The sequence below is a fragment of the Herpailurus yagouaroundi genome, unplaced genomic scaffold (genome assembly GCF_014898765.1).
Source record: "Herpailurus yagouaroundi ecotype Mexico unplaced genomic scaffold, PumYag 163, whole genome shotgun sequence".
In the NCBI taxonomy this organism is placed as follows: Eukaryota; Metazoa; Chordata; class Mammalia; order Carnivora; family Felidae; genus Herpailurus; species Herpailurus yagouaroundi.
In genome coordinates this window covers 37,923,348-37,951,229 of record NW_024412404.1, presented here as the reverse complement: position 1 = coordinate 37,951,229, position 27,882 = coordinate 37,923,348, and the positions used below count along the sequence as shown (strand labels likewise).

The following is a 27,882-nucleotide window of genomic DNA, read 5'->3' as shown; positions in this document are numbered from 1 at the left end:
GGGAGGACAGAGGTACCGAAAGAGCTAGAAGGACATCTCACACTAACGTCCTCAGAAGGTGGCAGTGAGGGACATTGTCAGCTGAGGTGACTGGGACTGCATTCCTTCATGATATCTTGACTTAATGAATGGAGATTTCAAACCTCAATTGTGTAAGACCCAGAAGAGCACGAAGGGGAAAACTAAGTGTAGAAGCCCACTGCTCTGTAGGGTATCCACTTTTGTCCCCTGATAGTTTTCCTTAATTTTGAGCAGCTACGTGATGTGACACATCTGGTTTAACCAGTCCCCTGAATGTTTCGATATTGTAACACTGGGGTGGACATCCTGCATCAGATTTCAGCAGAGATTTACACATGGTGTAAACCTGGAGTGTCAGGGTATCTCAGTCACAAGTAGGAGGTTCCACAGAAAGCTCTCCTACTCAGATGCACCTTCTCCACAAATTCTCCCAATTTTAAGATGCATTTCTAATAGTGGGTTTCTAGAATACTGACAGATGTCATAGCAGTACAGACACTCAACTCCTACGGTGCTTTTTTCCTACCGTAGAGAAGTGGCCTGCTAGCCAATGGGCAGAGAACACAGGAGCACCTGATACAAGGCAGGCCAGAGGGTACCAAGGAAGGGTGTTAGCTGAAGATCTTTGCAGATGTGATCTTTAATCCTTGAGGATTTGGGGAAATGGGAAAGGTGCCAAAAGACAGAAGACAGATGACCAGGCCTTCAAAAGAAAAAGGTGAACCCCCATCCCTTGCAAGCTTCTGAGGCGGCCTGTTGAGTGCAGGGTGCTCAAGTGTCTGGGAGAGAACACGCAGCTCTCGGGGGGACCCCAGCGACAGATGTGGCCCTCATTGTACTGAGGCTCTGGTCACGGAGACCCTGTGGGGTTGCCTGGGCCTGCGGTGGGTGTCGAGCCCCTCACCATCCTGCAGGCGGAAGGCTGTGGCCCTAGAGCAGTCTCACAGCACGTCCTCTGGACTTGTTCCCCAGCAAATCCCAGACATTAAACCCCTTAATGAGAAGCAGGACAGTGCTGGGGAGGGGGCCCTGCCAGCACACTCTCTGCATGACCTCCCCGGTCCCTTCTCTGAGCCTCAGTGGCCCTGGTCCATAAAATGGGGTTTCTAGGGTTTCCGTGAGAGGCTGGGGACTGTGGTCAGCACAGCCCCCCGCACATGGGAGCCCTAGAGTTAACCGCACAGTGCCTGTAATACGTTTTGGAGGTGGCACGACTTCTGCCCGGTGAATGGGTGACCTCCCGAGACTCTGCCCTGCCTGGACTCTGCAGGCTGCATGTCCTCTGAGTAGTCCTGGCCCAGAGCCAAGAATGGCAGCTGGACTGCAGCTCCTCCTCTCTTCCTGTTCTCTCCCTGCCCCTCCCCCTGCCCAGGCAGCACAGAAAGCTGATTGTAAGCAAATTCCTGGCCTAGTACTGGGCAGAAATGGCTGCAAGTGGCCGAGGACTCAGCCGGGGCATAGGTGCCTCTTCTTGCCCTGTTTGGAGAGGAGCTCATTGGGAAGCCAGAGGACGCCTAAAGCCTGAGTACGATGCCGTGGTGATAGGAGCAGGTAACCAGGATGTGCTGGAGCTGAGGGGCAGGAAGGTGGCCCTGCTCAGAGCCCGGGGGGTGGGGGAGTGGAGTTGGGGGCGCACTCCCAAGCCCCACCCCTCCCTCTCCTCTGTCCACAGGATGGCCAGGGTTTGGGCCAGAACAGAGTCAGGGGGCGGGGCGGGGGTGGAGCCCACTTAGTCTGCGAGCAGGCACCAAGGTTGTGGGGCTGGCTCTGCCATCAACTTGCTGTGTGGTCTGGGGCAGACCCTTGCCCTCTCTGGGCTTTGGTGTTCCCTTCTAGAATGACCAGAGAAGAATAGGTGAGCGCAGGGGTTTCCATGTATCTCCTGCAAAATTAGCCCCTTGGCACCACATTCTTAGAAAGCGTATGGTACACAAGGATTGGAAAGAAAGAGCCTTGGGATAACAGACCCATGAAATCCAGTCATACCAAGTGCCCTGACTTCTGGTCGCCACCACTTCGCCAGTAAGACCATGTATCCGGCAAGGAAACTGGACGGTTCTATAAAGGGGGGTTAGGGAAAAATAGAAATGAGTCGCGTGTCTGCAGCGACTAACAGCCCGTGCTGTCTTTCTTGCACATCTGCTGCACTTCGCTGACCCCCAGGCTACAGAGTGTCTGATTCTGACATGTGACTGTGTGAGGGCGTGGGGCTGGGAGAAGGTTACCTTTGCTCAGATCCTTCCATTCACACTCCCTAGGGGCCTCTTCTGGCATTCTCTCCCACTGGGCTTAGACAGACAATGGCAGGATTGAAAGAAGACGTTGGTTACACAGTTTTAAAGCTGCATCCTGTTCTGACATCTCTTCATTTTTGTATGTTCTAAGAGCAGTCATGGCCAGTTAATGTTTTTAACGGTCGCCTCTCCAGGGAAAAATGTGTGCAAATACATATACATAAGTTTAGTATAAATACTGAAATGAAAGAAGCATAGCACACGATTTTACAAATAAGATACGCAATACTCTAAATTCCAGGTGGCCAACTGGCTCTCCCCAAATTTCTGGGATTTTTGCTATACTTAGCAACCTTCTGGTTCCTACTGACCAATAAGGCTAGTGCCCAAGGGAATGTTTGACCTTTTGATTGACTTCAAAGAGTAGAAGTGAAGCAAAGCAACAAAGGTACATCTGAACTTCACTTGTTCCATGACGGGAGAGACTTCACTCAAACAGATCATGTTTTTCCCCGTTCTGGGAGAATACTTTCTTAATTCTTTGTGCTTTTTCACGATGGAACAGCCAGGGACACAGCACACGGTTGGGTTTCATCTCCATTGCTTTCATAACTCTAACCATCAACAAAGCAATATATGGAGCCACGATATGTAATGTTCACTGACTTTCATGGTGCAAATACTCCCACCATGGCCACCTTCAAGTTACCACGGTGACGCGGTTGCATGTGAATTTGGAAAAGAGTCTCAGCAGCCCACTGTGACACAGTGCAGCCTGCTGACGGCTGCTCAGAGGTAAAAAACCACAAGAGCATAGGTAATTGTGACACATAGTAATATGATGTGGGAAGTTGACAAGTTGTGAGTATGTATGACCTTTGTTTATAATTTATTTCACCATAAGTTTATTTAATTTAAATTGTAGCAATGGCTGTGTTTGACAACTGTCACAAACCTCCTGGCTGGGGGGAAACCAGCTGTAGACCTACCTAACTGGGTGCAGTAAATGGCACTGCGCCCCCCCCCCCCCAACTCCCTTTCTGCCCTTGGTGACGGCACACCCCTGCTGCCTTCTGGCAGGGACAGTTGACTCCAGGTCACCAGATGCCAGGGTGAATAGCCCACATGTGTGTGAGTCTCAGGTGTGAGTTTTTGCTTGACATTGTTTAATTGCTACACATAAAGGGAAGCCCCGTTTAAGGGCATTTGGGGACCAAGTAAGGAACAGAGTGGCCATCTTCTGAGAGAAGGGTTATCTCTGCTCCCTGAGGTCACACCACTACCTGGGAGCCACCTTGAAGATGACCCTGATTAGTCACTTGACTAAATATGCCTAAGAGTGACCCAAGGAGCTTGTTAAAATGCAGTTCCTGGGCCTTGCCCCTGGTGATTAGGATTCAGTGGAAGTCAGCACATCTGACCAGAATTTGGAGTGGGCCTGATGCAGGCGGCTGCAGGCCACATTTGAAAGTGTGAGTCCAGAGCAGCTTCCCTCACGAGCCCCATGTGCCTGGCTATCTATGGATCCCTGGAGTCAGGCTGGAGGTTATCAGAGCCTGTAGCTTCAGACCCCCTCACAGGGGAAGGAGAGGTCACCAGAAGCCACAGGAGGGCCCAGGCAGGACTGGGGATGGACTAGTGGAGGAAAGAGGGTCCTGGGCTGATGGAATCTTGACCTTTGTCATTTGAGGTCTGTCTGTGCACCTATGGGCTAACGCGTGATGACTGAACTGGACCGAGTTGCCTGGAAGCTTTTATTCAGTTTCTGAGATTTATGATCACTACTCAAGAGACAAATAGCTACCATTTATTGTGGGCCTGCCCAGGGTCAGGTGCTTTACATATATTATTGGTTTTTCTCCCTCCAACACTGCAAGAAGCCCAAAGCTCATGGCAGGTCAGAGTGACTCTCCGAGGGCCACGTTCTGTAAATAGCAGAAACCAGGTTGAGCCCAGGACAGTCTGCCTTTAATTTGATGTATATATTAGAGAGCAGGACTTTTCAAACTGCAGGTTGCAACCCATTCATGAATCCCATCCAGCATATTTTTTAAACCTTATTAAGAAACTTTTCAAAATATATAAAAACAGTAGGTTAGCTCACCTTTCCAAATGAAATATAATCAAATGGATCTTCACATGCTTATCACGTGGATGAGTTGATATTGTTCATGAAGCTTTTGTCTGTTAAATACATTTCTAGGTGGGTTGTGTACCAAGTCACGGTGTAAAACGCACTTCCTCCTGTGGCTCATGGTCAAAGGGAGTTGAAAAGCTCTGTTTTAGAGATTCCTTTAATGGAAGAGAAGTTGGCTCAATGACTTCTCAAATTCTGGGAGTCTGTGTGTGGAAAATGTAAAACAAAGTCAGCTCAGCCATGAAGAAATCCATCATGTGGGTCATTGCTGCCTCCTATTTATGGATGTTTGTCAAATTAATGGCTGAACGTTTTATTTGAGTGAACGCCGGGTTCAGGTTGGTGCTCAGAGAACATAGTCTTCTGCTGACATCCCTGAAGACTCAGAGTGACCTTCTGTCACCAAGGAGGAATGTGTGCCAAGTGTTCCAGACAAGGCCTGTCCCCACTACTTGAAAACAACCAGGGCCTGTCCTCTGCCCGACAAGGGATTCTTCATCAGCAGCTCCAAGTTATCCTGAGAGTGAGGGAAGAAGAGGCCTCCCACCCCACCGGCTGTGCTTGGCTCTGATGGCCACATCAGAATGACCTGGGGGCTTGTGAGAAATCCGTCCCAGGGCCCCGCCTTCACCCTGCTGAGCTGACTCTGGGGAGGGGTTCTGGGGTGGTCCTGAAGCTTCTCGAAACAGGAGAAGCACTTGCTACCAGGGGGGCCTGGTGTGCAACATGGGATCCCAAGTCAAGTTTAGGGCTCCTAACCCAGGGGCAGCCCTCCTAAGATCTTTGGAAAGAAACTTAAACATGTAAAATAGCAAAGTTCACCCAGTCAGCTGGCACTCCTTAAGCTGTCTGTGTTCATTTACTTCATTTTGAACTGTTCCCATCTTACCCCAGGAATGTTGGTGGTTGACAAAGACAAAGTCATGTGACTAAAGCCTTCCGGGGCACTACAGTGAACCACGCTTGGGGAGAACAAGCCACATTGGACAGCAGCCGTCCACATGCCCAGCACGCACCTGGACGGCCGGTGATTCCACACCTGACAAGGAGGGCTTGTCTGCCTAGCAGCATACCAGCCACGCTCCCCTTCTGTCCCTGCCACGGAAACCGTGACTCTCCCTCACCAGTCACTTGCTCATCCCCAGGTGCTGGGAAGCCCAGCAATGCGAGGCTTCGTGAGATAGCTTTTGTCTGATGACTGTGGATTTCTCCTCACCCATCACTCCAGCGTGGAGCCACTGGCCAGGCCAGGGTGACGGGACATTTTTCGAGCCAGGACAAGAACCAGGGTTTTCTGACTCCCCACAGACCAGGTGTTTTATGGCATCAAGCTAGATGCTGTTGCAGCATCCAACTCTCTGCTACCTCCCCAGGATCTTCACGAGCATGGGGACAGGGATGGGTGACCACGTTCCTCAGGTATATGTCTGTCTGCTTGCTGACCACTGCTGCTCTCCTCCTCTTTCCCTTGTCTCATTGCAGGACACAATGGGCTGGTGGCTGTGAGTACCTCCCCCTCTGCCCCACTTCATGACCCCTGGACATGAGGTTGTCGCCGGAATGTGAGGAAGCAGGCAGGGTGTGGGCCACAGGAGACATGGGGAGGCAGGCTAGCCTCCTCTCCAGGGCACTGATTGGTGGCTGTCAAATGGATTTCTTTGGTAGTTAAGGAGAGTATCAGAGGCTCTCTTTCCTCTCCTCTCCATAACATATGTGCATTTCCCCCATGACTTTGGGAGAGTCAGGGAGCTTTCAGAAACAAGATGATGAAGAGGTGGGAGCATATGTAACTGACATAGGCTGGGAGACATGTCAGAGCCTGGGGAGCTGAGGCCTGGTGGGTGGGGCCCTCTGACTACAGATGAGGGGGCGGTCCTTGCGTATATAGTCCCTGTGCTGCACAGCTGGGTCTCCGCCATGTGTCACCCTGAAGTACCCAGCAGCCACACAGCCCCAGGTATACCCTGGAGACAGCGAGGAAGCCAGGCTAGCAGAGGAGGCAGGGCCCTGCCCCAACACCACTGGCTTCTAGGTCCAAAGCTGAGCCAGGTCAGGGCTATCCTGAGGCTGTGCTTCTCAAACTCTGGTCCCTGTACCCCTAGAAAGCTAAAGTGTGTGCTAAAGGTGTTCACAAGACAAGCACGGTACATCCTCCTGAAGCAGAGGCTGCTCTAGAATATCCATACGGGAGGACTTCGCAATGCTGGGGAGAGGGGGCCGTGAGACTTGCGTGAAATCTTAATCTTTTCCCCTGACATATTAGTTTTACTTGAACATTTTACAGGGAGTGCTATGTAACTCAACTGATCGGTAATTTAAAACATTGATTTTATGTTAATATGAACACAGGCTCATCCCCCAGCTCTGCCACTTTCTATCTGTGAAGGTCAAGGCAAGTCATTTAGGCTCTCTCAACCACGGTAAAAGAATAAAAATGCCCAGTCTCAGAGTTGCCATAAAGCCAGCAAGTGACATGCCTTAAGGACCAGCCGCACAAAGCCTCACACATGGGGACTCTTGTTATTGGAGGTTCCCAGCCCAAGGGAGGTTGGTGTCAGTGCCCTCCAGCCGAAGAGCCACCCAGACGCAGCCCTGCCATTCAGGGAGTTGGGTGATGACTGGCTTCGAGGGGGGGGGGGTGCAGCTCAGGAGAAGGGGGTTAAGAAGAGCCTATTCTAGGATATGAACTCTGGTTGGATGATCTGGGGGGCAAAAGAGGGGTTTGCTCTAGACTGGATACTGTCAGAGCAGGAACGCCCCTGCGACTAGCATCTCGATAAATCTGGTCTATGGGGAGAGGGACCAGGAGGAGGAGAGGATGACTGGTAAGGAAGCAGCAACCACTAATTTTGGCCAAGAGAGGAGGCGGTGTTGGGTATCTCGTGGGTGACCCAGAGCCCTTGTTTTATGTTTGTACTCAGACAAAATTGTGAGATGGGCTTGTTCTGTCCCATTTATCATGGTCTCAGTCTGAGGTGGTCATTCTGTGAGGCTGCTCAAGTGTTATGGGAGAGTATGGTTTATGGCCAAGGGCCAGGCGGCTTCCCAATGCCAGAGTGGCTTTTTTTCTTCCACACTGAGATGTGTCAGGAGTATAGATCCTGAGTCCAGACCATCTGGGTTCAATTCCCAACACCTCTACTCTGTGAGCCTGAGGCAAGCTACCTCCTTGGGCCTCAGTTTCCTCATCTGTGAAATGAGGAGAATCATAGCACCCGCCCCTAGGGTTGTGAGGTGGATTAAATGGGGTGATGCATTCACAGGGTCTGGCACAGAGTCATTGCCAAGTAAACTTTTAGAAACAAGCTTTCTGAGTTACACCGTTTCTGTTGTTATCTTGGCAGGGATGGTAGTGGGAGGACCAGCACTGCAGGTCTGTAGACTCAGGTCCAGTTCAGTTTAACAGATACTTATTGATTTCCCACTAAGTGCTAGGAAAAATTAATAAAATCCCTGCAATATTTGTCCCCTCGCCCCCCAAATAAAGCTGTGCTATAAAGGTAGCTTCCTCTCTTGGGCACGTGCTGTGTGTCAGGGATCAGTGCGTGAAGCAGGCCAAGGGGTGTTACCATCATCAGGCCCGTATTTGCACTGGAGGAAACAGGCCAGATGGATTAGGTGCTGAGGCCGCTCCAGCAGAAAGAGGAAGTAGAGCTTGGCGGTCTAGCTTGGTGCTCACTGGGCAAGCTCACGCGCTGCCTCTGTGCTTCTGAGGAGGCACGAGGCTTACCCTCACCTAGAGGAGATGGGCACCCTGAGCGGGCCTGGGCAGGGTGCAATGTGACTTCCCAGAGCCACCCAGGCCATGCAGGAGGGAAGGTCACCTTCAGCTGGGACGTGGAGGGGCAGGACCAGTCATGTTGCATCTTGCAAGACATCTGGGAAAGTGCGAATTTACGGAGGAAGCAAGGGGAATGGCATCCCCAGAGGCGGGAACAGCATGAGCCTAAGGTTAGCACGCTGGCCCTGTAGCGAGGACCCTGAGCTGGCAGGTGGGCCCCAGCGATGAAGGGAAGACCCTGTGTACCCCCCAGGCGGCGTACCTGCAGAGACTGGGGGTGAACACGGCAGTCTTCGAGAGACGCCCAGTGATTGGAGGTGCAGCTGTCACCGAGGAGATCATCCCAGGTGAGCCCTGAGAGGTGGTGTGGGGGTGGCAGAGGGTGACCAGTGGTGGCCACCGGTGACTGTCTTTATCGGATTCCATTTCAGGGTTTAAGTTCTCCCGAGCATCCTACCTCCTCAGCCTGCTGAGGCCACAGATTTACACCGACCTGGAGCTGAAGGTAGAACTGCCCCCCCACGCCCCCTCCCCCAGTTCTACCCATGGCCTGATGGTGGGGGAGGGGCGGTTCCAGCTTCCCCACCTGGGGTGAAGCCTCCCTATTTTGTACCCACGTGGTTCCCTGCACCTGGGTTCTCTCTTCTATCCAAGGGTTTGTCTACCCACATGCTCTCTTTGGTGCATTCCCGCAGATGGGTTTTGTGAAGCCTACCCAGTGCCTTAAAAATGGGAAATTTCATGGGGCGCCTGGGTGGCGCAGTCGGTTAAGCGTCCGACTTCAGCCAGGTCACGATCTCGCGGTCCGTGAGTTTGAGCCCCGCGTCGGGCTCTGGGCTGATGGCTCAGAGCCTGGAGCCTGTTTCCGATTCTGTGTCTCCCTCTCTCTCTGCCCCTCCCCCATTCATGCTCTGTCTCTCTCTGTCCCAAAAATAAATAAACGTTGAAAAAAAAATTTTTTTAAAAAATGGGAAATTTCACATAAAACTTGGACATCTTTTGAAGAACAAGCCTTGTCAACACCAGGCCCGTGTTCCTGCATGCAACACTGGCTGGTGCCTTGCACGGGACTGGGGTTCCAGCTCTGCCGGGCCCCATCACCTCCTGGCATGTCACCTGGCCCTCGCTGGGTACCTGCCTGAACCCCTGGGCCTCTGACAAGAGCCCGGTTTCTTCCCTCATTAATCTTTAGATCCTGTTACCATTCTCAGTCTCTTGAGCAGGAAGTTGGACCCCAGGGATTTTCAGTTCCTCTGGCTCCTGGGCTGCTTTGAGGGGTCCTGAGAACGCTGACTGGCCCCTAGATGACTCCTCTTAGTCAGCTTAACCTTGGGCCACAGGCTGACCCAGCTCTGCCCCTGTCCTTGCAGATCACTGCCTCTTTTGTAAACTTGGTCCCCACATTTCTGGAGCCCACTTAGCTTCTCCCTGCTTGTGCCTGGGTCACCACTACTCAGGGAAAAGGATCCTGTGTATCATCCATACAAGAAGCTGTGAGCACTTTAGCATCAACTTTGCTCTAAATTGAAAGTTTGAAATTAATAAGATCTTCAACCACTATTGCCTACTTAGAGAAATCACGGCCAACCAGGCAGGACCGGATGAAATCTAGCCAAGGCCTGAGAAAGGGTCTCTGGTCCACAGTCCACACCAGATTAGAGCTGAAGGCAACCTGCAAACGCACGCATTATACATAGTGGCAGATGTGGCTGCAGATGGGGACTGTGGGTGGACCCTCCTTTTGAAAAATCTAACTTCTGAAAACTCAGGATGACAGAATGGAAATTTCCACGAGTATTCTCTTTATAGAAGTTACTCATTTGAAAATGTTTTCTGTCATAGGGTTCCTTTAACTAGAAACTCCCAAGCGAATTGAGTGTATGACTTGACCCCTAACCTTAGGCTGCATTAATAGGAGCGTGGTGCCCAAATCATGGGGCAGAACAGTCCTGCTTCGTGATGCACAGAATTAATCCCGGGCGGAGCCTGGAGGGGTGAATAGGACACTGGCAACCTGGAAGGCGTCTACAACAGGGCAACTGAAGTCGTTCTAGGAATGTCCTCTTTCCAGACAACAATAAAGAACAGTTTAATTACCAGTGTCACAACCTGGGCTACAAGCTCTAATGCTCTATCAGTTGGGCTGCACCTGTGAGACAAGAATTGTTTTAGTGTTCCCGTTTTATGACGAGGGAACCGAGGTGCTGGGAGGTTAAGTTCACACACTGGGAAATGGCAGAATTTGCATCAGGTCTACCTGCCTCCTGCTCCCTGTTCTTGAGGTCCAGTGTGCCACCACAGGCATCCTGATAGCGATCCTGCACGTTACAGTTTGCAATGGACAAGGTCACAGGCAGGAGCTCTCCAGGTGGGACCTGGGCAGAGGACAGGGCTGAGCTTACACACCCTAGGACCTAACAGTTTTGAATCCCTGCTTGGTGGTTTTATCAGCTGCCTTCCAGCGCCCCGTCTTTCTCATCTGTAAGGTGGGGATGGTGATAGTACCTACATGGTGAGGCTATTGTGGTGGTTTTAATAGGTTCGCTCATCATTAGTGCAGTGCCTGGGGCATGGTTAGTACTCAATAATTGTCAGCTAGCACTATAACTCCCATGTAGCAGCTGAGAAAACTGAGGCCATAGAAAGATAAGGCAGCCGACCCGGGGACCCGGGCCGGCCACTGCCTATCAGACCTGGCCACTACAGGCCTGTCCCCGGTTAGACTAAGCCCTCACCTAAAGTGTGAGGCTAGCCTTTCGTGCCACTGTGTCTCTTCCATCCTTGAGCCAGAGGGTGGTTTACCCCACCCACTCGGGGCCTCAGTGGGGCCTGCGTTCTGGATCTTAGTTTCCCCAGCTGTCAACAAGAACATCAGATTGGATCACCTCCCGGGTCTATCCACTATCCTGGTTTGCTTTGATAGCCACCCCACATTAAGCAGTGGAATCCAGGCTGGGAGGGCAGAGTTCTGCCCTGGGGGTCTTTTCTCCCACATCAGCCAGGGGCTGCCTTATCCTGCTCTGCCTGGGCCAGCCTTGACCTCATTCAAGTGGCAACCCCTTGTCCTCCCTCCCCTTCCTCTCTGTTCTTCCGGGTCTTAACCAGATCAGTGTGCTCCCACTTTGCTCCCTGGAAACCTGATGCAAGGCTCTCAAACTTTCAGGTCTGTCAGAACAATGTGGGAAACTGATGGGACCCTGGGGGACCTTGATTTGAGGGCTGATTCTGCAGGACTATGCTGGGGCCCGGAACCACACCCTTTGAATCTCCATTACCTCTGGTCCCTCATATACACCTTGTCCCTTCCTAGCGATTTCCACCCAGGATGCTATGCATGCTGAGAACACTTGTGGGGAAATCAGAAGAAGGGCTTTGTTTTTATACGAGAACTGCACGATCTGAACCAATCTAATGGTGATTCAACATCCCTCTTCTGATTCTGACACCACATAATTAAAGCCATCAAGAATGGCAAAGGTTCAATTGATGAGAAAGTCCTGAGTCAGACAAAAAAAAAAAAAATCATATTCAATTAGTTCTACTTGAAATAACTCTTGGGTCCCTTATCTGGGGTGGGTTATTGATTCATTCATTCAGTAAACGTTTCTGAGCCCCTTCCCTGTGTCCCGCACTGGGAGAAGCCCTTGGGGACACTGCGGTGAATGGGGGCAGCAAGGCTTCTGCCTTAGGAAGGGAACTTCAAGTAGAGGTAGGTGTTGCCTAAAGACAGGAAAACAAGACAATATGGTGGTGAAGGACCGGAAGTCCAGCCTGGACTGGCAACCAGGAAAACTTCCCTGAGGAGGTGACATTTGAACTGACATGCGGATGCTAAGAAGTCACCAGCCTTGTGGTCACCTGAGCAGAGAATGTTCCAGTCAGAGGGAAGTAGACAGGCCCAAGGCAGAAGAAAGTAGACTGTGATGGCAGAGGGGCAGCCGAGGGTGTGGGAGAGGGGGTCCGGATCAGTTGACATAGGGCCTTGTAGGCTGTGAAGGAGGGACTGCATTTTATTCTGAGTGCCATGGGCAGAAGAAGTGGAGGGATGGAGTTTATGACTTCATGAAAGGTCAGTCCGCCTGCTGGGTGGTGTGGAATGTGGTGGAAGCGGCTGTGGTCTCAAGGAGATGGGTGAGGCGGTGGCTGCGGTAGTTCACAAGATGGTGGCTTGGGCTGAGGGGCAGTGGAGATGGAGAGAAGTAGACAACTTCTGGAGACTCGGCCAGTGAGACTTGGTGACTGTTGGGATGAGGGGAAAGGAAAAGGAGAAACTAAGGATACTTCCTGGGTGAGAAAGACTAACCTGAGAGAAACCAACCTGAAATTTTCTCCAGCTTGGATCAAATACATTTCCCCACGTTGGTGTTAGAAAGGACTCTGGAGGTCTTCCAGCCCAAACCCCTACCAAACCTTTGGACTCACCTCCACAGAATGCTCTCCCCATGGCGATCCCACCATCTGGAATATCTCTGGCTTAGGGAAATGTCAGCTGTAATTGTTGGAGAGGGCTTTTTTGGTTTCCTTGTGTTTTCCAGAACTTCTGCTCACAGATCTTGTTTCTGTCTCTGGACATGTACCTGGTCTGCAACATGGCATTCATTTATTCAGTCAACAGAATACGTATTGATTGCACTATATATAGGTGCTAAGGATATAGCACTGAGAAAAGAAACTATGTCCTTGAGCTCATAGAGCTGACATTCCACTTGGGGGAGACTGGGTAACTAAGTATGCAGTTAGCCAGGGGGCAGTAAGTGCTTCAAAGACAAATGAAGCAAGACGAGGGGGCAGAAAGTGCTGGGCTGGTAAGGGAGGCCTTGCTGCTCAGGTGACATGTGAACAGAGCAGTCAGAGAGGAGAGGGAGCTGGCCAAGGATCTGGGAAAGAAGTCTCTAGGTGCCAAATTCATCAGGTTAAACACATTAAATACGTACAGCTTTTGTTATGTCACTCATAACTCAATAAAGTGGTTTCAGAAAAAAACAAGTCTTTAGTTGGAATAGTAAGTCTTATTTGTGGGGCCAGCTCAGGCCCCTTGTGTTTTATCTGTACCTCCATTGAAGAAGTAGATGTGCTCTTGGAAAGTTCTGTTTGCCAGTCAAATATTTGTAAGTCAAATCATATTTTAAATGCATCAAGGGAACTTCCATTTAAAGTGACCCTGGAGTAAATGAGTCTGCAAAGTAAATAAAATTTTTTGATGTGAATAATTTATCTACCTCGTAAGTATGGATTTTCACATAACCATTGCTTTATTGTGTCTTTCTAAATTTTAATTATTTATTTCTGAAGTGGGGGCAGTTATAGACTAGTGCTGAGAGTCAGAGCTTTGGAGTCACAGAGATGTGGTTTTGAAACCCAGATCCACCTCCCAAGGTGACCTTGGAGAAGTTATGTCACTGCCCTGTGCCTCTGTTGTTGTATTCGTAAAATGAGGACAATGTACTTAGAGTTGTTGTGAGGTGATCATTGTAAACCTTAGTACAGTCCTTGGCACAGGGTAGCTTGGTGTGGTGTGGTGTAGTGTGGTGTGGGATGGTGTGGTGTAGTGTGACATGGTGTGGTATGACATGTTGTGGTATGGCGTGGCCTGCCAAAGAGTGCCTGGGCAAGCACGCTTTTTATGCACTTACATTAGAAAATGTAAGAACCAGTGCCACGTGCCTCGGGAAACTGTTTGCAGAGACCTAAATTGTTGCAAACCCAATCAGAGAAGGGTCAAGGGCAGAGGCCACAGATCCCTTAAAATGTTGCTTTGCTATGTGTGTCCTGCAGAAACACGGGCTGAGGCTTCATCTTCGGAACCCCTACTCCTTCACCCCAATGCTGGAAGAGGGCACAGGGAACAAGGTCCCCAGGTCCCTTCTTCTGGGCACAGACATGGCGGAAAACCAGAAGCAGATTGCCCAGTTCTCGCGGAGAGATGCGCAGGTAGGGAAAGGGACTGGCAACGGGTCTCCTCCTCCCTTGCCAGCCTGGAGGTGGCTCCTGAAAGGAATTGGGCCTGGTCGGAGTCATCCTAGAGCATGTCGTCCAAAGGCCACGAGGGCTGGGACAGGCCACCCCACCTGCCCTAGGAGGGCTCCGGTCTGTGGTAGCCTCTGATCCGAGCCCTTCAGAGAGAAGGGAATGGAAGACAGTGATTAAGGCCGGTGGAGACCGGAGACCCTCAAACTATGAGGCCACTGTTCAGGTGGTCTCTGCTGGCTGAATTTCAAAAGGGAATCCACCGGTATGTACTTCTACTACGGTGCTTTCCATCTTTCCTGCTTACAACTAGAACTCCAGGTGGTTATCAATATTAAGTCCATGAAAGCCAAAAAAGAGGAATGAAGGGAGGATCGGAGACAATTATGGATAGAATGAATTGGATCAGGAATTTAGGATAAGAGATTTGTAATATTCATTCGATCTGGCATTAATCCCCAGGCAGCCCAAGGCAAGAAATTGTCCAGGATGGCATGCCGGTCTGCTGGAAGGAAGGACATAGGTCTGATGGAGAATGCATAGCTTTCCCTTGGGATTGCATTATAAGGAATTTGTTGGGTACCTTCATGTATATGAGTCATTGAGTAATCTTTTTTTTTAATGTTTATTTATTGTTGAGAGAGAGAGAGGAGGGGAGGGGCAGAGAGAGAGGGAGAGACAGAATCCAAAGCAGGCTCCAGGCTCTGAGCTGTGAACACAGATCCCAATGCAGGGCTCGAACTCACAAACGGTGAGATCATGACCTGAGCTGAGGTCAGATGCTTAACTGACTAAGCCACCCAGGTGCGCCTTGAGTCATTGAATGATCTGATGGGCCTGGTGTGACTGGTGTTGCAGATATAGATTCTTTAAATGGACATATTTTTGTACCAAGCCTAGACACAAGCTGAGGCATAGTATTAACTCATGTCTCAGTGAGGACAGTAAGGAGAACCTAGGTTAATACAATCCATGTGTGTTGCTTTTTGGACTCTATTGTTGAGTAAAACCAAGAGAACTGCAGACACACAGAATCTCTCTTCAGCCAGTGGTTTCTAAGCCTGGCCGATGAGCAGAATCACCTGGGGAGCTTGCTTTTTCAAAGTGCTTCTCTTTTGTGCAGCGGGTTGGGGACGCCTGCCTCCACCCTCTCCTCTAAACCCTGACCATCTCAGATGCACCAGAGAGGATTCAGGACAAGGCCACGTCCCCAGGCCTATTGGACAGTGGCTGAGGCCTTGCGTGCTAGTGACCACAGGAACAGGAGGCAGAGGCCACATCCCGGGGTGGAAAGTAAGGAAACCGAATTCCGGTTTTATCTTTTCATGTTGTCACATTAAAGGCCTACTGTAGAGAAGGCTGCTAAGGTCATTTTTATCAAGACTTCTCAAATGTACTTCCACACAGAACTTTTCCTTCTGTAACCTTATTAAAATTCCATGGATATATTCATGAGTATAGATGAACCAAAAAATTAAAAGGTGAGGGCTGAGGATTGAGACAGGGCCCTGGTGGCAGAGGCCTCCATCCCAGCTCCTGTCACCCACCCAGTGAAGGAAGGGTGGGTGTCCTAACCACTCTGTTGCAATGGATTCTGAAAAGAAAAAGAGAAAGAGAGAAATGGACTTGGCTCGGGGGGCTTGTGGGGCGATGGGGAGTAGGCTTCTGTTTCTGCATAGGACAAGAGGATGGAGGGGATTTGCAGGCCAGGAAACAATAGTCATCATGCTGGAATACAGGGGAAGGGATCTTTTACCAGTAATACACGGGAAGACAGGACTGAGAAGAGAAACTTGAAAGTGGTTTCACGGTTTATCACAGAAACCACATCCTAGGATACTTGCCAGTTTTCTGTGGCTGACAACTGGTCTTGGCCAGCATAACTCCTTGTCCCTGCCACCACCCTACTGGCTCATGTACTGCTCAGGATTTCTCCGACCTCCCCTAGTGCTGACATCAGCTCACAGACCCAGAACTGGGAGTAATTTGCCTGAGGAGTCACGGAGGCCTGGCTAGGAGCAGCAGGCCACATGGGGGCGGCATGGAGGGCAGAGCAGTGGGGCAATGTCCTTGTGGGATTCTAAGCAATGGGGCCTTGACTCAGGGCTCTCTGTTCCAGGCCTTCCCCAAATATGAGGCATTCATGAATCGGTTGGCATTAGCCATAGACCCTCTGCTGGATGCAGCGCCGGTGGACGCGGAGGCCTTCCAGAGGGGTTCCCTGCTGCAAAGGCTCAAGTCGCTCTCCACCCTCAAACCCCTGCTGCAGGCGGGTGAGTCCCAAGTGCAGGCATCTGGGTATGATGAGTGACCTTTGGGGACTCGAGCCCATTTTCCTGATGATTGGAACAAAGCCTGAACCTTCTTCAGCCTGCCACCTGCCACCAATTAATAGGGGCTGTCCGAGTACTCTGGGGAGAAGGTTTTCGCCCAGCCCGCCCTAGAAACAGAGCCTGAGAAAAGGCTTATATGCAAATAGTTCATTTTGAAGGGTGACCCCAAGGAAAGGCGGAGTGCAACTGGAAAGATTTCCAGCGGGAGACGCCGCAGAGTTGCATGGACAAAGTGTGTGGATTCGGGGAGGAGTGAAGGACCGATCAGAGCCAGTAGAATCTATCACAAATGCCAGAAGTAGACACTGCCTCTCAGATGACCAGTCCAAGAAGCTTCATGCGACGAAATGTATTAAGCAAGTGCTGTGTGCCAGACACTAAGCTAGGCACTGGGGCTACAACAGCTAAAGATCACGATCCGTGTCCTCAGAGCCCTCCTGCCCCGTGAGCCTCCGGTGTAGTGTGAATCAGCCTGACAGCAATGGCCTGACCAAGCTGGCTGCCTCCCAGGGTATGGGCCTTACAGAGTTCGAAGTAAGGGAATAAGGTACAAGTTAACATTTTTCCAAAAATAATTCTAACAGCTAAAATGTATTAAGTGCCTATGAACTTGCAAATGCTTTACATATGTCACTCAGTCCTCACAGTAGCTCCTGGGATATGAAATATTACTCCCATTTTACAGATAAAGAAGTAGGAGCAGAGATATCACGGATTGGACTGACTCTTTCTTGCCTATCTCAGCCTATGTGTTATGGGTCTTCTCTTTTAGGTCGCGTGCTGGGAGCCCAGCTGCCCCAGTATTACCAGGTCCTCACAGCTCCAATTACAAAGGTGAGGGGCTCCCCAGCCTCAGGCTGGACCCCACATTGAGGGGGACTGTCCTCCCCAGGTCCCTATGCCCTTCTCCCTGACATTTTGCTGTCCTAGGTGCTGGATCAGTGGTTTGAGTCCGAGCCTCTAAAAGCCACCCTGGCAACGGATGCTGTGATCGGAGCCATGACAAGTCCCCACACTCCGGGGAGTGGGTGAGTGTGGGGTGTGGTGGTAAGGGGTGCAGCGAGAGCAGAGTGACTCCCCCACAAGTGCTAACAGCTGCTATTACCGCTCACCGAGCTCTCTGGGTGAGCCGGGCACGAAGCCAAGCTCCCATCTAACCCTCAGAGCAACATCTGAGAGCCGTGGCTCAGAGAAGGGGCAGGTCTTGCCTGAAGTCACACAGCTAGTGGTTACAGAACTGGTTTCCAGCCCACGTTGTCTGACCCTCCAAAATCCTCCTTCTTAGCCACTACTCCTTACTGTTTCAGAGAAGAGCCTCTCTCCCCCTGTTATATCTCAACATGAACAACTTCCCACTCTCCTCCTCCTCCCCCACTTCCTCCTTCTTTTCTCTCTCTCTCCCTTTCACTCCTTCTTCTCTGTCTCTCCTCTTTTTATCTCTTCTCCTCCCACAAAGTCCCATTAGCCCTCCCCCACAACACAAAGTTCCTTTCCTGGGTTCCAAGACACACACGCGCACGCGCGCGCGCGCACACACACACACACACACACACACACACACACACCTTGGTGAGGGTGGAACGCTATAGGTGGGGGCTGTGTTGACAGCCTGATCCAAGAGGGGGCAGGCAGACACAGTGAAGTCTGTACCTATGGGATGAGTTAATGGCCACTTGTAGGAGCAGGAACGGAGGGTGTGTGGGGTGTGTGTGTGTGTGTGTGTGTTTCTATGTGTGCGTGTGCGTGTATGTGTCTTGGGATAGAGGATACTGCCAAGTGTTGGGCCATTTCTGGTGTATCACAAGATGCAGCTAGAAGCTGTCAACGTGGCTTTTCTCTCAAAAGATGAGAACCACCCTTGGAAGTGGTTTTTCAACACACATTAAGCCAGCTCTGAATTCCCCAGGGCCATGGAAGAAGGGGGTTGGCAGCGGTTGCCATACTTTGGCCAACTCTGTGATCCACCAGCCAATTTGGATGTTCCAGCTGGTGCCTTCTGTCCTTTTCTCTGTAGGTCTCCAGGAGGCCTAGCTACTGCCCAGTTTATGAAGTGTGCCTTTAAGTAATTTGTTTCTTCATTAATTCTTTCAGTCAATATTGATGGAGCACTTCCCTGTGCCAGGACCTGGGGCCAGGTAGTGAATGGAGCTGAAATCCTAATAGGAGAGGTAGACACAGAGCAGATGATGATACCGGAGTTCTGTGAGGGTTAAACAGTGCTGTCCAGGGTCAGAGAAGGTCTCCAGGAGGAAGGCGTGTTTAATCTGAGACTCTCAGGACAGGAGGAATTAGGTAAACAAACACGAGGGAGGTAGGGGCCTGAACCTGCCAGAACAGCATGTGCAGACACTGGGGGCTGAGCACAGATGATGCGGGGGTTTGCTTTGGCAGGAGTGCGGACCGCAACAGGGAGCATGGTGAGGGAGGAGGCTGGAGCCCTGGAGGTCATTTTCAGAGACTGGCAATGACCCTGAGAGCAACAGCAAGCCAGTGAAGGCATCAAAGGAGAGAAGTGACAGGACTCAGCTAGGTTTTGAGATTGGGCTCCAAGCCTGCAGGAAAGAAAGGGTGGGAGAAAGTGGTCCAACTAGAAGAATATCAGTGCAGCACTTTAGGGATGAGAGGAGAGGCCTGGATCAGGGAAGAGGCCTCAGGGAGCAAGAACTGGAAAGTTCTTTGGGAGGCAGGGTTGATGGCACCTGATGGCATGGAGGCAGTGCCCATTCAAAGGTTGTTGGGAAAGGCAGCACAGGGGGAGGGAGAGGCTGATGGCACCAGAAAGAAAGGTCTATTTGCATCTAAGCTCTGGGATTAAATCCCACCTCCAACCACTGATCCCAGTGGTCTGTCCTCAGGTATGTGCTGCTACATCACGTGATGGGGGGCCTCGAGGGGATGCAAGGGGCCTGGGGCTATGTCCAGGGTGGCATGGGTGCCCTCTCTGATGCCATCACCAGCTCAGCCACTGCACATGGAGCAAGTGTCTTCACTGAAAAGGTGAATGTCCCCCTACCCCTTACCCTGATTATTTGCAAGGATCTCCGTATAGAACCAAATGTCAAATTCAGAAGGTCCCTCCTTTAACTGAGGCACAACGTGGGGCTTGGAATCAAGGGGCTGAATTTATGTAGCCTGTTAATGGCTGGGCAGCTGTCAACCAGGCCCCTGTTCTTCAGACCACCTCCTTTGAATTTTCTGGCCCCTAACCCCATTTGGGCTGAGCCTTTCCATTAGAGTGAGTGGGCTAAGTCTTCACCACTTTGCTGCAGAGCCCAGCAGGGTGGCTTCAGGCTGAGGAAGCTGGCAGTGCCCCAGAGCAGCACAGACAATGGAAATCCTCCAAGGTCCAACTGTATTTTTCTTCCTGGGGGGTTTCTGGGGCCTCACTCTGGTGGGCTCTAGGCAGTGGCCAAAGTGCAGGTGAGCAGCGAAGGGTGCGTCCAAGGAGTGGTGCTGCAAGACGGCTCGGAGGTGAGGAGTAAGGTGGTGCTGTCCAACGCATCTCCACAGGTCACCTTCCTGAAGCTGACACCACAGGTAAGGCCTGAGGGTGGAGGCAAGCTGTCCGCCAACATGGGGGGTGTTGGTCAAGGGAGCCAGGACTGCATGAGGACGGGAGATGTAAGTGCCAGGTATCTGCACTGGGGGAAGCCATCTCTTCCTTACCCAACAGGCAGGTAGCAAACAGGGAAGAAGCCTCATGGGTGGGAAGGAAGGTCCGAAGGAATGAGATGACCTAGGCCATGCAGCTGGTGATTGGCAGAGCCAGAGCTAGAACCCGGCTCTGACTTTTAATCCAGAGTTACCCTACTACCCTGATTCCCCCTCTAGCCAATGCTAATTCCAGCATCTGTGTCAATTATCTATGGCCATATGGATGCTCAGCTTGTGGGCATATATTAAGAATACTGATTTAGCACACAGAACTAGAGAATTCAGTTGAACTTGGCTGAGTTCAGCCAATCTGGGCTTGCTCATGCACCTTCCATCAGCTGTGGGTCAACTAGTGGGTCCTGTTCACCTTGGCTGGCTTCGCTCATGTGCCCAGTTTGGCTGGCTGGGGCTAATCCAGGACGATTTCCGCTGGAATGACCAGGTTGACTAGCTCTGCTCCATGTGTCCTTCATCCTCCAATGTAAGTCCAGGCATGTTCTCAGGGTCTGGCAGAGGACAAAAGTGAGCAAACTCATTCATGCAGGTGCTTTTCAGGCTTCTGTTTGCATCCTACTTCCTAACATGAACTTGTCACAAGCGCAGAATCACAGTGGGAGGATGTTACAGAGGTGTGTGCATCTAGGGAGGGGTGAGGATTGGGGAAAATTTTTGCAGTTGATCACACCTTCCCTGTCACCAGAAGATATGATAATATGTATATGAGTATGGAGGTCCCAACCGTTCTTGGGACTACCTGGGGGGGGGGCGGGGGGGGACAAGATACCACTTTTTCTGAGTAATTCCACTAAGAAAATTCAACAAACATCTGTTCAAAAGCATCTTGTCAAGACAATTCTGAAATAACCAAGATTTACAAGAGCTTGGAGACCAGAGGAGAAAAGGGGCCTGTAGCCCACTGGCCGTATCCAAAGCAGGAGCTGGTGTGGACCATATACATTGCTCTGGCAGAGCTCAAAGGAAGAAGTGGTTAGTGTTAAGCTGGAGGGGATCCAGGCTGACTTCACAGAGGAGGTGCTTTGGCTGAGCTCTGAAGGATGGAGAGGATTTCTGGCAGTAGAGGTTGAGGGACCATCCTGAGCAAAGGAAGAAGGCAGCCCCTTGGGGCCTCAGCCATCCTCAGGCGTTTTCATGGAACCTTCTTCCAGGAATGGCTTCCTGAGGAGTTCGTGGACAGGATCTCCCGACTAGACACCCAGTCACCTGTTACCAAGATCAATGGTAAGAGGCACACCAGACTGCAGAGCTGTCTCTTCTGACATTACCTGAGTGAGAAATTTCCAAGTCTGGGAAGAACTGGCATACATCATCAACTCTATTCTCTGCCCTCCAGTCTGCCCCCTAGTTTGAAGGTGAAACACTCTTTCATACTTTTTCTTTGCAGTCCATCACTTGGGTGAGCAGGGTGATGGGTAGAAAAGGAGGATCCTGGGGTCTGAGGACATGGGCCTTTGGGCCCTCATCCTCCTCTTTGGTCCATCAGTGGCTGTCGACAGGCTGCCTGACTTCCTGGCGGCCCCCAATGCTCCCGGGGGCCAGCCACTGCCCCATCACCAGTGCTCCATCCACCTGAACTGTGAAGACACCCTCCTTCTCCACCGGGCCTTTGAAGATGCCATGGATGGCCTGCCTTCCCACAGGTGGGTGGCCACTGGGCTTTGGTGTCCCCTCTTACAAGCTTACATGCATGGGCCGGGTGAGGGGTGGGTGAGGGGTCTGTCTAGACATGGCAAGGATTGCCTCTTCCTCCTGGTGTTAAACATTCACAGTGTCTCAGAATCTGCCTAAACCCATACTTAAGTCCAAGGATAGGAAGTACATCTAGACAAGAAGGCTGTGGGCCAGGGCAGGTAAGGAGTAAAGAGTAGGACATGGTTCAGCCAAGTGTCACGTATTAGCAGGAGAGCAAAGGACTGCAGAGAAAACAGCACTGGCCTTGGAGAAGAATTGCAGAAAATGCTTTCTGGGAGAGAAGGGGTTCCTCTGATTTGGCAGCCCCATCAATGGGCACACACTCACCCAATACCCCTGCTCCATATTCTCTTGTCTCTGATAAGATGCTTTCATAGAAAACTTCTAAAAAGCATTTCCTACCTCCCATCCCAGCTGTCTCTCCATCCTTCTGGGAACAGGCAGGGACCTTACAGGAGCAAGTATCTCTCCATACTGTCAACTTCCACCAAAGCCTGTTGAAAACCTTTTCCGGGTGGGACTCTATTGAGTACAGGTTGGGAGAATTGGAGGTCAGGCAGGAGCATGAAACAGACACAGAGCTTATCGTAAGGCAGGCACATAAATATTTATAGCATGAGGTAAAGAGGACAAGTGCCCTGAGAGAAGGGTAAAAGGCAATGCCCATTTATTCACTCATAAATATTTTGGAGCCCCTACTCTGTAACAGGCTTAGTCCCAGAACCTGGGCACAGAGCAGCAAGCAAAGTCAACATGGCCTCTGCCCTCAGGTCACTGACCTTCTGTTGTGGAAGACAAGACAATCAACAAACATGCACTGATAATATGGAGAAAAATAGGTCAGAAGAAGGGAGGATTTGCTAGCCTTTATAAGAAGGTCAGGAAAGAAAGTCATCTCTGATAGCGTGGCACCAGAGACCCAAAGAATTGAGAATAAAAATCTTATCAATATCTGAAGGAAAACACCCAGGTAGAGGGCAAGTCAGGTGCAAAGGCCCTGGGGCAGGAATGGAGTGGTGTGTTGCAGGCACAGGGATGTGACCAGAGAGACCAGAGGAAGAGAACCTGGGAGTGAAGGCGGTGGTGGGGGGGGGGGGGGGGCCCCAGAGCTACGGCTGCTGTATCCTGCTGGGCCCTGGAAGCTACTCCTGGCTTTTACTCCAGGAAAGTTTGTGCAGAGCCTGACTTACATTTTGGAAAGATCCCTCTGGCCATTGTTTGGAGAAAAAAAAGGCATCTGTTGCAATTAGTTACTATTGCAGAATCCAAGAGACAGAGGACTGTGGCCCAGACCAGGGTAGGGGTGGTGGAAGTGACAAGAAGTAGCCAGATAGGGGTACCTGGGTGGCTCAGTCGGTTAAGTGTCCAACTTCAGCTCAGGTCATGATCTCATGGTTCGTGAGTTTGAGCCCTGCATCGGCTCTGTGCTGACAGCTCAGAGCCTGGAGCCTGGTTTGGATTATGTGTCTCCCTCTTTCTCTGCCCCTCCCCCACTCATGTTCTGTCTCTCTCTCAAAAATTAATAAAACATTAAAAAAATTGTTAAAAACAACAACAGCAAAAGAAGTAGCCAGATACTGGGTATTTGAAAGTGAAGCTGGCAGCATCTGCTGTTGGACAAAAGTCAGGTGTGAGCAAGAAAGAGGAGCCACTAAAAGATGGTGTTTGTCTTTACGAAGAAGGGGAATCTGGTGTGTCTGGCTGGGGAGGAGCAGGCTTTAGGCATTCGGGTTTGGACAGGTTACTCTGGAGCTGCCTACTGGACATCCAGGTTCAGAAGACACATTGTAAATGAGGGATGCAGGGAAAAGGCCATTTCACGTGGCCTGAAGGTGGTCAGATGTGGAGATTAGAGGGAAAACATGCCCCAAGGAGACGGGGCATTGTTAGCAGGGGAGGGGGTGGGAAACCGCTCAGGGTTCTGTCTGCTGGCCGCAGCCCCGGACGCTCTGATTTCCCCAGCCTGCTCAGGGAAAGGTGACCGGGGATGAAGTCCGGCTACCTGAGCATCTGCTGCCCTACGCCTGGCCCCTTCCCTCATTTGTTTGTGCTGCCCGCTGGGCCCTGGAGACCTGAGAGGCCTGGCAGAGCCCAGGCTGTAGTGGAGGAAGGTGGGGACAGGCACCCATTGGGGAGGGAGGCTAAAGGGAACCAGAGGCCCTGGGGCGGGGGGTGGGGAGGCTGGTGAGGGACTGGGAGCTCCTCTGGAGCATTCTGGACTGTCCTGGGGGACACGGAACCCGTGCAGGCAAGCAACCACCACAGTCTCGAAGAGACAGTGACCTTGGCACCAGGCTACCCCGGGCCTTCCTTCGTTATGTCCCTGGCACCTCAGAGAAGCTCCCAGCCCTTCCTTCAGGGCAGCTGCTGTTCTTTGCCCCTGACCCTCTCTCCTCCCCCATGTGGCAGGCCTATGATTGAGCTCTGCATCCCTTCCTCGCTGGACTCTACCCTGGCTCCCCCCGGCTGCCATGTTGTCTCGCTCTTCACACAGTACACTCCCTACACGCTGGCTGGAGGCAAGGTGTGGGATGAGCAGGAGAGAAACGCTTATGCAGACAAAGGTAAAGAGGGCCAGACCATCCTGTCTCCAGAGTGACTGGTGGCCGTGCAGCCCCAATGGACCCCCCTCCTCCTATCTGCGCATTCAGGATTAACAATGCCAGGTCCTGCCCCAAAGGGAGAGAAGAACCCAAGGGAACCCAAATCAACACAAGGAGTGCCTGCTAGGGTCCGGCACTGGGCTAAGAAAGCCTGAAAGACACGATTCCTGTCCTTAACGTTACTCACAGTCCAGTCGGGATTTGGGGGGATGAATAGAGAAACCAGTCTTACAATACAACTTACTCTGTGAGTCGAAGAAGGAAGGTATGTGCCAGAGAGATAAGGAAGAGACATTTGAGCTGGGTTTTAAAGGAAGAATGGGAGTTGGCCAGGCAGCAATGGGCATTCCAAGCGAAGAAACAACTTGAGCAGAGCAAGGTGGTGAAGAAAGCTTTGCATATACACGGGAGACAAGTAACTTTGTGTTTAGGGGTGGGATGAGCAGGTGGGAAAGTGGGGTGGACCCAGAGGCCTTTGTAATGAATTATTTACTTGCCCATGGACTGTTTATGTATTTTTTGCTTATTGAGATATAATTTGCATATGATAAAAATAGACCCATTTTAAGTGTGTAGTTTAATGAATTTTCATACATTTGCCACGTTGTACAATCATGGCGTCTCCTCTTCTTCCTGCTCACACCATCTCGTTTCTCTGCTGTTCTGTAATCAGTGTTTGACTGCATCGAGGCCTACGCCCCTGGCTTCAAGGGCTCCGTGGTGGGCAGGGACATCCTCACACCGCCTGATCTGGAGAGAATCTTTGGGCTTCCTGGAGGGGTGAGTATAAGGCATCCCTCATCACACTCTTCTCCCTGCACCCCCACTCCCTGGCCTGCCCACTTGGTTTTATCTTGTCTCTCCACACCCAGCCCATATCGAGAAGGGAGGACAGTGCAGAGTCCACGGTGGAGAGGGGACAGAGAAGTGGTCAGACCTAGGGAGTGGGGAGGAGTAAGATCAGACAGGAGAGGCAGTGCCTGCTGAGAAGGTCACCAGGATGTCCCCTGTCTGGACATCCACGGCCACCTCGCCCATCTGGCTTTCTTCAGAGGGAGCTCCCCTCTTAAGGTAGCAGGTCCTTGGACTTTCCTCTCTGATTTATCAAAGCCTTGTTGAGACTGGAGGCAAAGGGACCAGTTAGGAGGCCAGGTCCATACTGCAGCCACCAACTTCACGTGGCTCTTGGTGGTTTCAGTGGGTGAGGCCAAACTGAGGCGGGCTGTACACATAAAACACCCACCAGCCTGCAAAGGCTTAGGACAAAAAAATGGAACACATCTCATTAATAATATTTGTATTGGTCACATGTTGAAGTGATAATGTTTTGGCTCTGTTAGGTCCAGTAAAATATACTATTGACTTTCATTTCACCATTTTCTTTTTAAACTTTAATGTGGCTCCTAGAAAATAAAAATTGCATATGTGGCTCATGTTATGTTTTTATTGGACAGCGCTGGTCCAGATCTAGAGTGCAGGAGGCCAGACGGTGGGAAGGGAACAGAGTGGATGGATATGGGAGGCATAGGGCAGGCTGAACTGAGAAGTCTCAGTGTAATGTGGTCAGGGTGGAGGTGACGTGAAGGGTCCACCTGGAGGCCCAGGCGGGGAAGGTGATGTCGCCCACCGAGGTGGGGAAGGTGGAAGAGAGCAGACTTGGGGGGTAGGGGAGGAGGAGCCCAGCTTGGGACATGCTGACGTGGTTAGCTGGAGGGACGTCCAGCAGGTGTGATCTTCTTGTCCAGACCCGCCCCGCAAGTCTGACCTTCCCCTTCCCCTTGCCCCCCCTGCCCCCACACCTTCCCAGCTGCTCGGACCCCAGCCAGGGGAGCAGGACCAAGCCTGAGTACCCTGTCCCTGTCTGCCATCCACTGTGACTCTGCTGGGGCTTGGACCCCTGGGACCCAGGCTCAGGTGGGTGTCTTGGCCAAGGAAACATAAGCCGGCTGCCAAAATAGGTCAAATCCTCCATTTTTCAAACAGACTGAGGAGGATTTGCAGTCCTCGGCAAACGCGTAACATCTCCCTCTTCTTTCCCTCTCACACTCTGAAGGTGCTCCTCACCTTTCTTTCCTCCTGAAAAATGCCTCTGGAAAACTCCATCCCCAGCCCAAGGACGTGCAACTGTCCTCTCTCTCCCCTCCCCTTTCCAAGAAAACATGCCGGAAGGAAAAGAACCTTCCTTGGAGAAGGGGAGGGGAAGAAACCTGCAAAGGCCGGAAAGACCCTAACACTCCTGTCAACGACTGTGGCCCTGCCTCCCGCAGAACATATTCCACTGTGCCATGACCCTGGACCAGCTCTACTTCGCCCGCCCCGTGCCCCTGCACTCCAGCTACCGCTGTCCTCTCCGGGGCCTGTATCTCTGTGGCAGCGGTGCCCACCCTGGTGAGTGACATGGGCCCTCTTCCCTGTGCGGGCTGTGGGGGCTGGCTGGACGGCAGAAGCTTGCTGGTGGGGGAGAAAGGGGGCAAGGAGAGATGGAGGGGAGCACGGAACTCCCATGAGAACAGGCCATCCCCCATACTGGGGGTTCTCAGTGCACCGGAAACAGGTGGGAGGAGGGGACTCTGCCAGCTGGCCACACCCTCGGGGTAGCTCCCACCTCCTCCAAACGAGGTTTAAAAATGTGCCCCAGAGGCGGCTCTCCAAATGCCAACTTTGGTTGTGGAAGACCCGTGTCCCTGAATTCCCCCTCCAGATGTCAGACCAGCGGGAATTGGTAACATTACGTTTCTTAATTTAAAAATTCTTGCCTGCGTCCATTCCAAGCCTCGCTGACCTCGCCAGGGCTGCCATCCCCTGTGGACACGCCCCAGAGAGGTCTGAGCTTCCACCCCTTGCCCCTTGAACCTTTAGTCTGACGCTTTAGTTTCACGCCCGGAGGGTCTCCATCCAGCGCGTTGGCTTTCCAGACTGAGGGGGCAGGTGCTTGGACTGTGCACTGGGCCCCCTGCCCAGAGTTCTGAGCAGGAAGCCTGGAGGCGAGCCCAGAATCTGTCTTAATAGTCGTCCCAGTTCTGATGCTCACGTCCCCAGCACCGCCCTGCAGGTGCCCATGCTCTGCTTCCTTGCTGGCTTCCCCACGAGCTCTGGCCCCGCCTGCTCCCTGGGGACGGTCGTGAGCACCGCTTAGGTTCACGGGAGACTCCCTTCCAGGAGGAGGCGTCATGGGAGCCGCGGGACGCAATGCAGCCCATGTCGTCTTCAGAGACCTCAAGAGCATGTGACCCTGAACCGACTCTGACCCAGGACAAAGAATCTACCCTTGAGATTTTAAGTCCCCATTGGGTCAGTTTCCCAGGATACGGCAGACAAGCCCTCATGCTCAAGGCACTATTTTAGGAGAAACGTACAGGTTACATTTGATACTTGTTAACCTGGTACCCATGTCTTCATGAGTGAACCAGTTTTGTGTTATTAAAAACAATGTTTTAGATAA

The 27,882-nt window shown here is 51.6% G+C and overlaps 1 protein-coding gene across 7 annotated transcripts; it reads left to right on the top strand.

Moving 5' to 3' along the window:
• Positions 1-308: 308 nt before the first annotated feature.
• PYROXD2 (pyridine nucleotide-disulphide oxidoreductase domain 2) lies at positions 309-27,882 on the top strand. 7 transcript variants are annotated; one of them, XM_040486113.1, is made up of 17 exons: positions 328-739; positions 5,875-5,894; positions 8,427-8,520; positions 8,605-8,678; positions 13,949-14,104; positions 16,260-16,413; positions 17,246-17,307; positions 17,404-17,501; positions 19,329-19,470; positions 19,876-20,010; positions 21,294-21,366; positions 21,530-21,541; positions 21,629-21,785; positions 24,247-24,401; positions 25,114-25,220; positions 26,708-26,828; positions 27,600-27,882. In XM_040486113.1, exons 1-17 carry the CDS (start codon positions 685-687, stop codon positions 27,668-27,670), a joined length of 1,686 nt encoding a protein of 561 aa, XP_040342047.1. In that variant the 5' UTR covers positions 328-684; the 3' UTR covers positions 27,671-27,882. The 7 variants fall into 7 exon arrangements, 4 of the variants coding, with proteins under 4 accessions (XP_040342047.1, XP_040342044.1, XP_040342046.1 ...); XR_005793601.1 differs by lacking the exon at positions 27,600-27,882 and adding an exon at positions 26,248-26,354 and having other exon boundaries at positions 366-1,572; positions 26,708-26,823; XR_005793602.1 differs by lacking the exons at positions 26,708-26,828; positions 27,600-27,882 and adding exons at positions 26,248-26,354; positions 26,494-26,546 and having other exon boundaries at positions 366-1,572.

What these genes read in the sequence shown, in the direction of transcription:
- PYROXD2 (XM_040486110.1), top strand. Translation starts at nt 1,446, where the DNA reads ATGGCTGCAAGTGGCCGAGGACTCAGCCGGGGCATAGGTGCCTCTTCT. An exon ending in TCCTGAAGCTGACACCACAG is followed by an intron (nt 20,011 to 21,293) that starts GTAAGGCCTGAG and finishes ACCTTCTTCCAG; the next exon opens with GAATGGCTTCCTGAGGAGTT. An exon ending in GATGGCCTGCCTTCCCACAG is followed by an intron (nt 21,786 to 24,246) that starts GTGGGTGGCCAC and finishes CCCATGTGGCAG; the next exon opens with GCCTATGATTGAGCTCTGCA.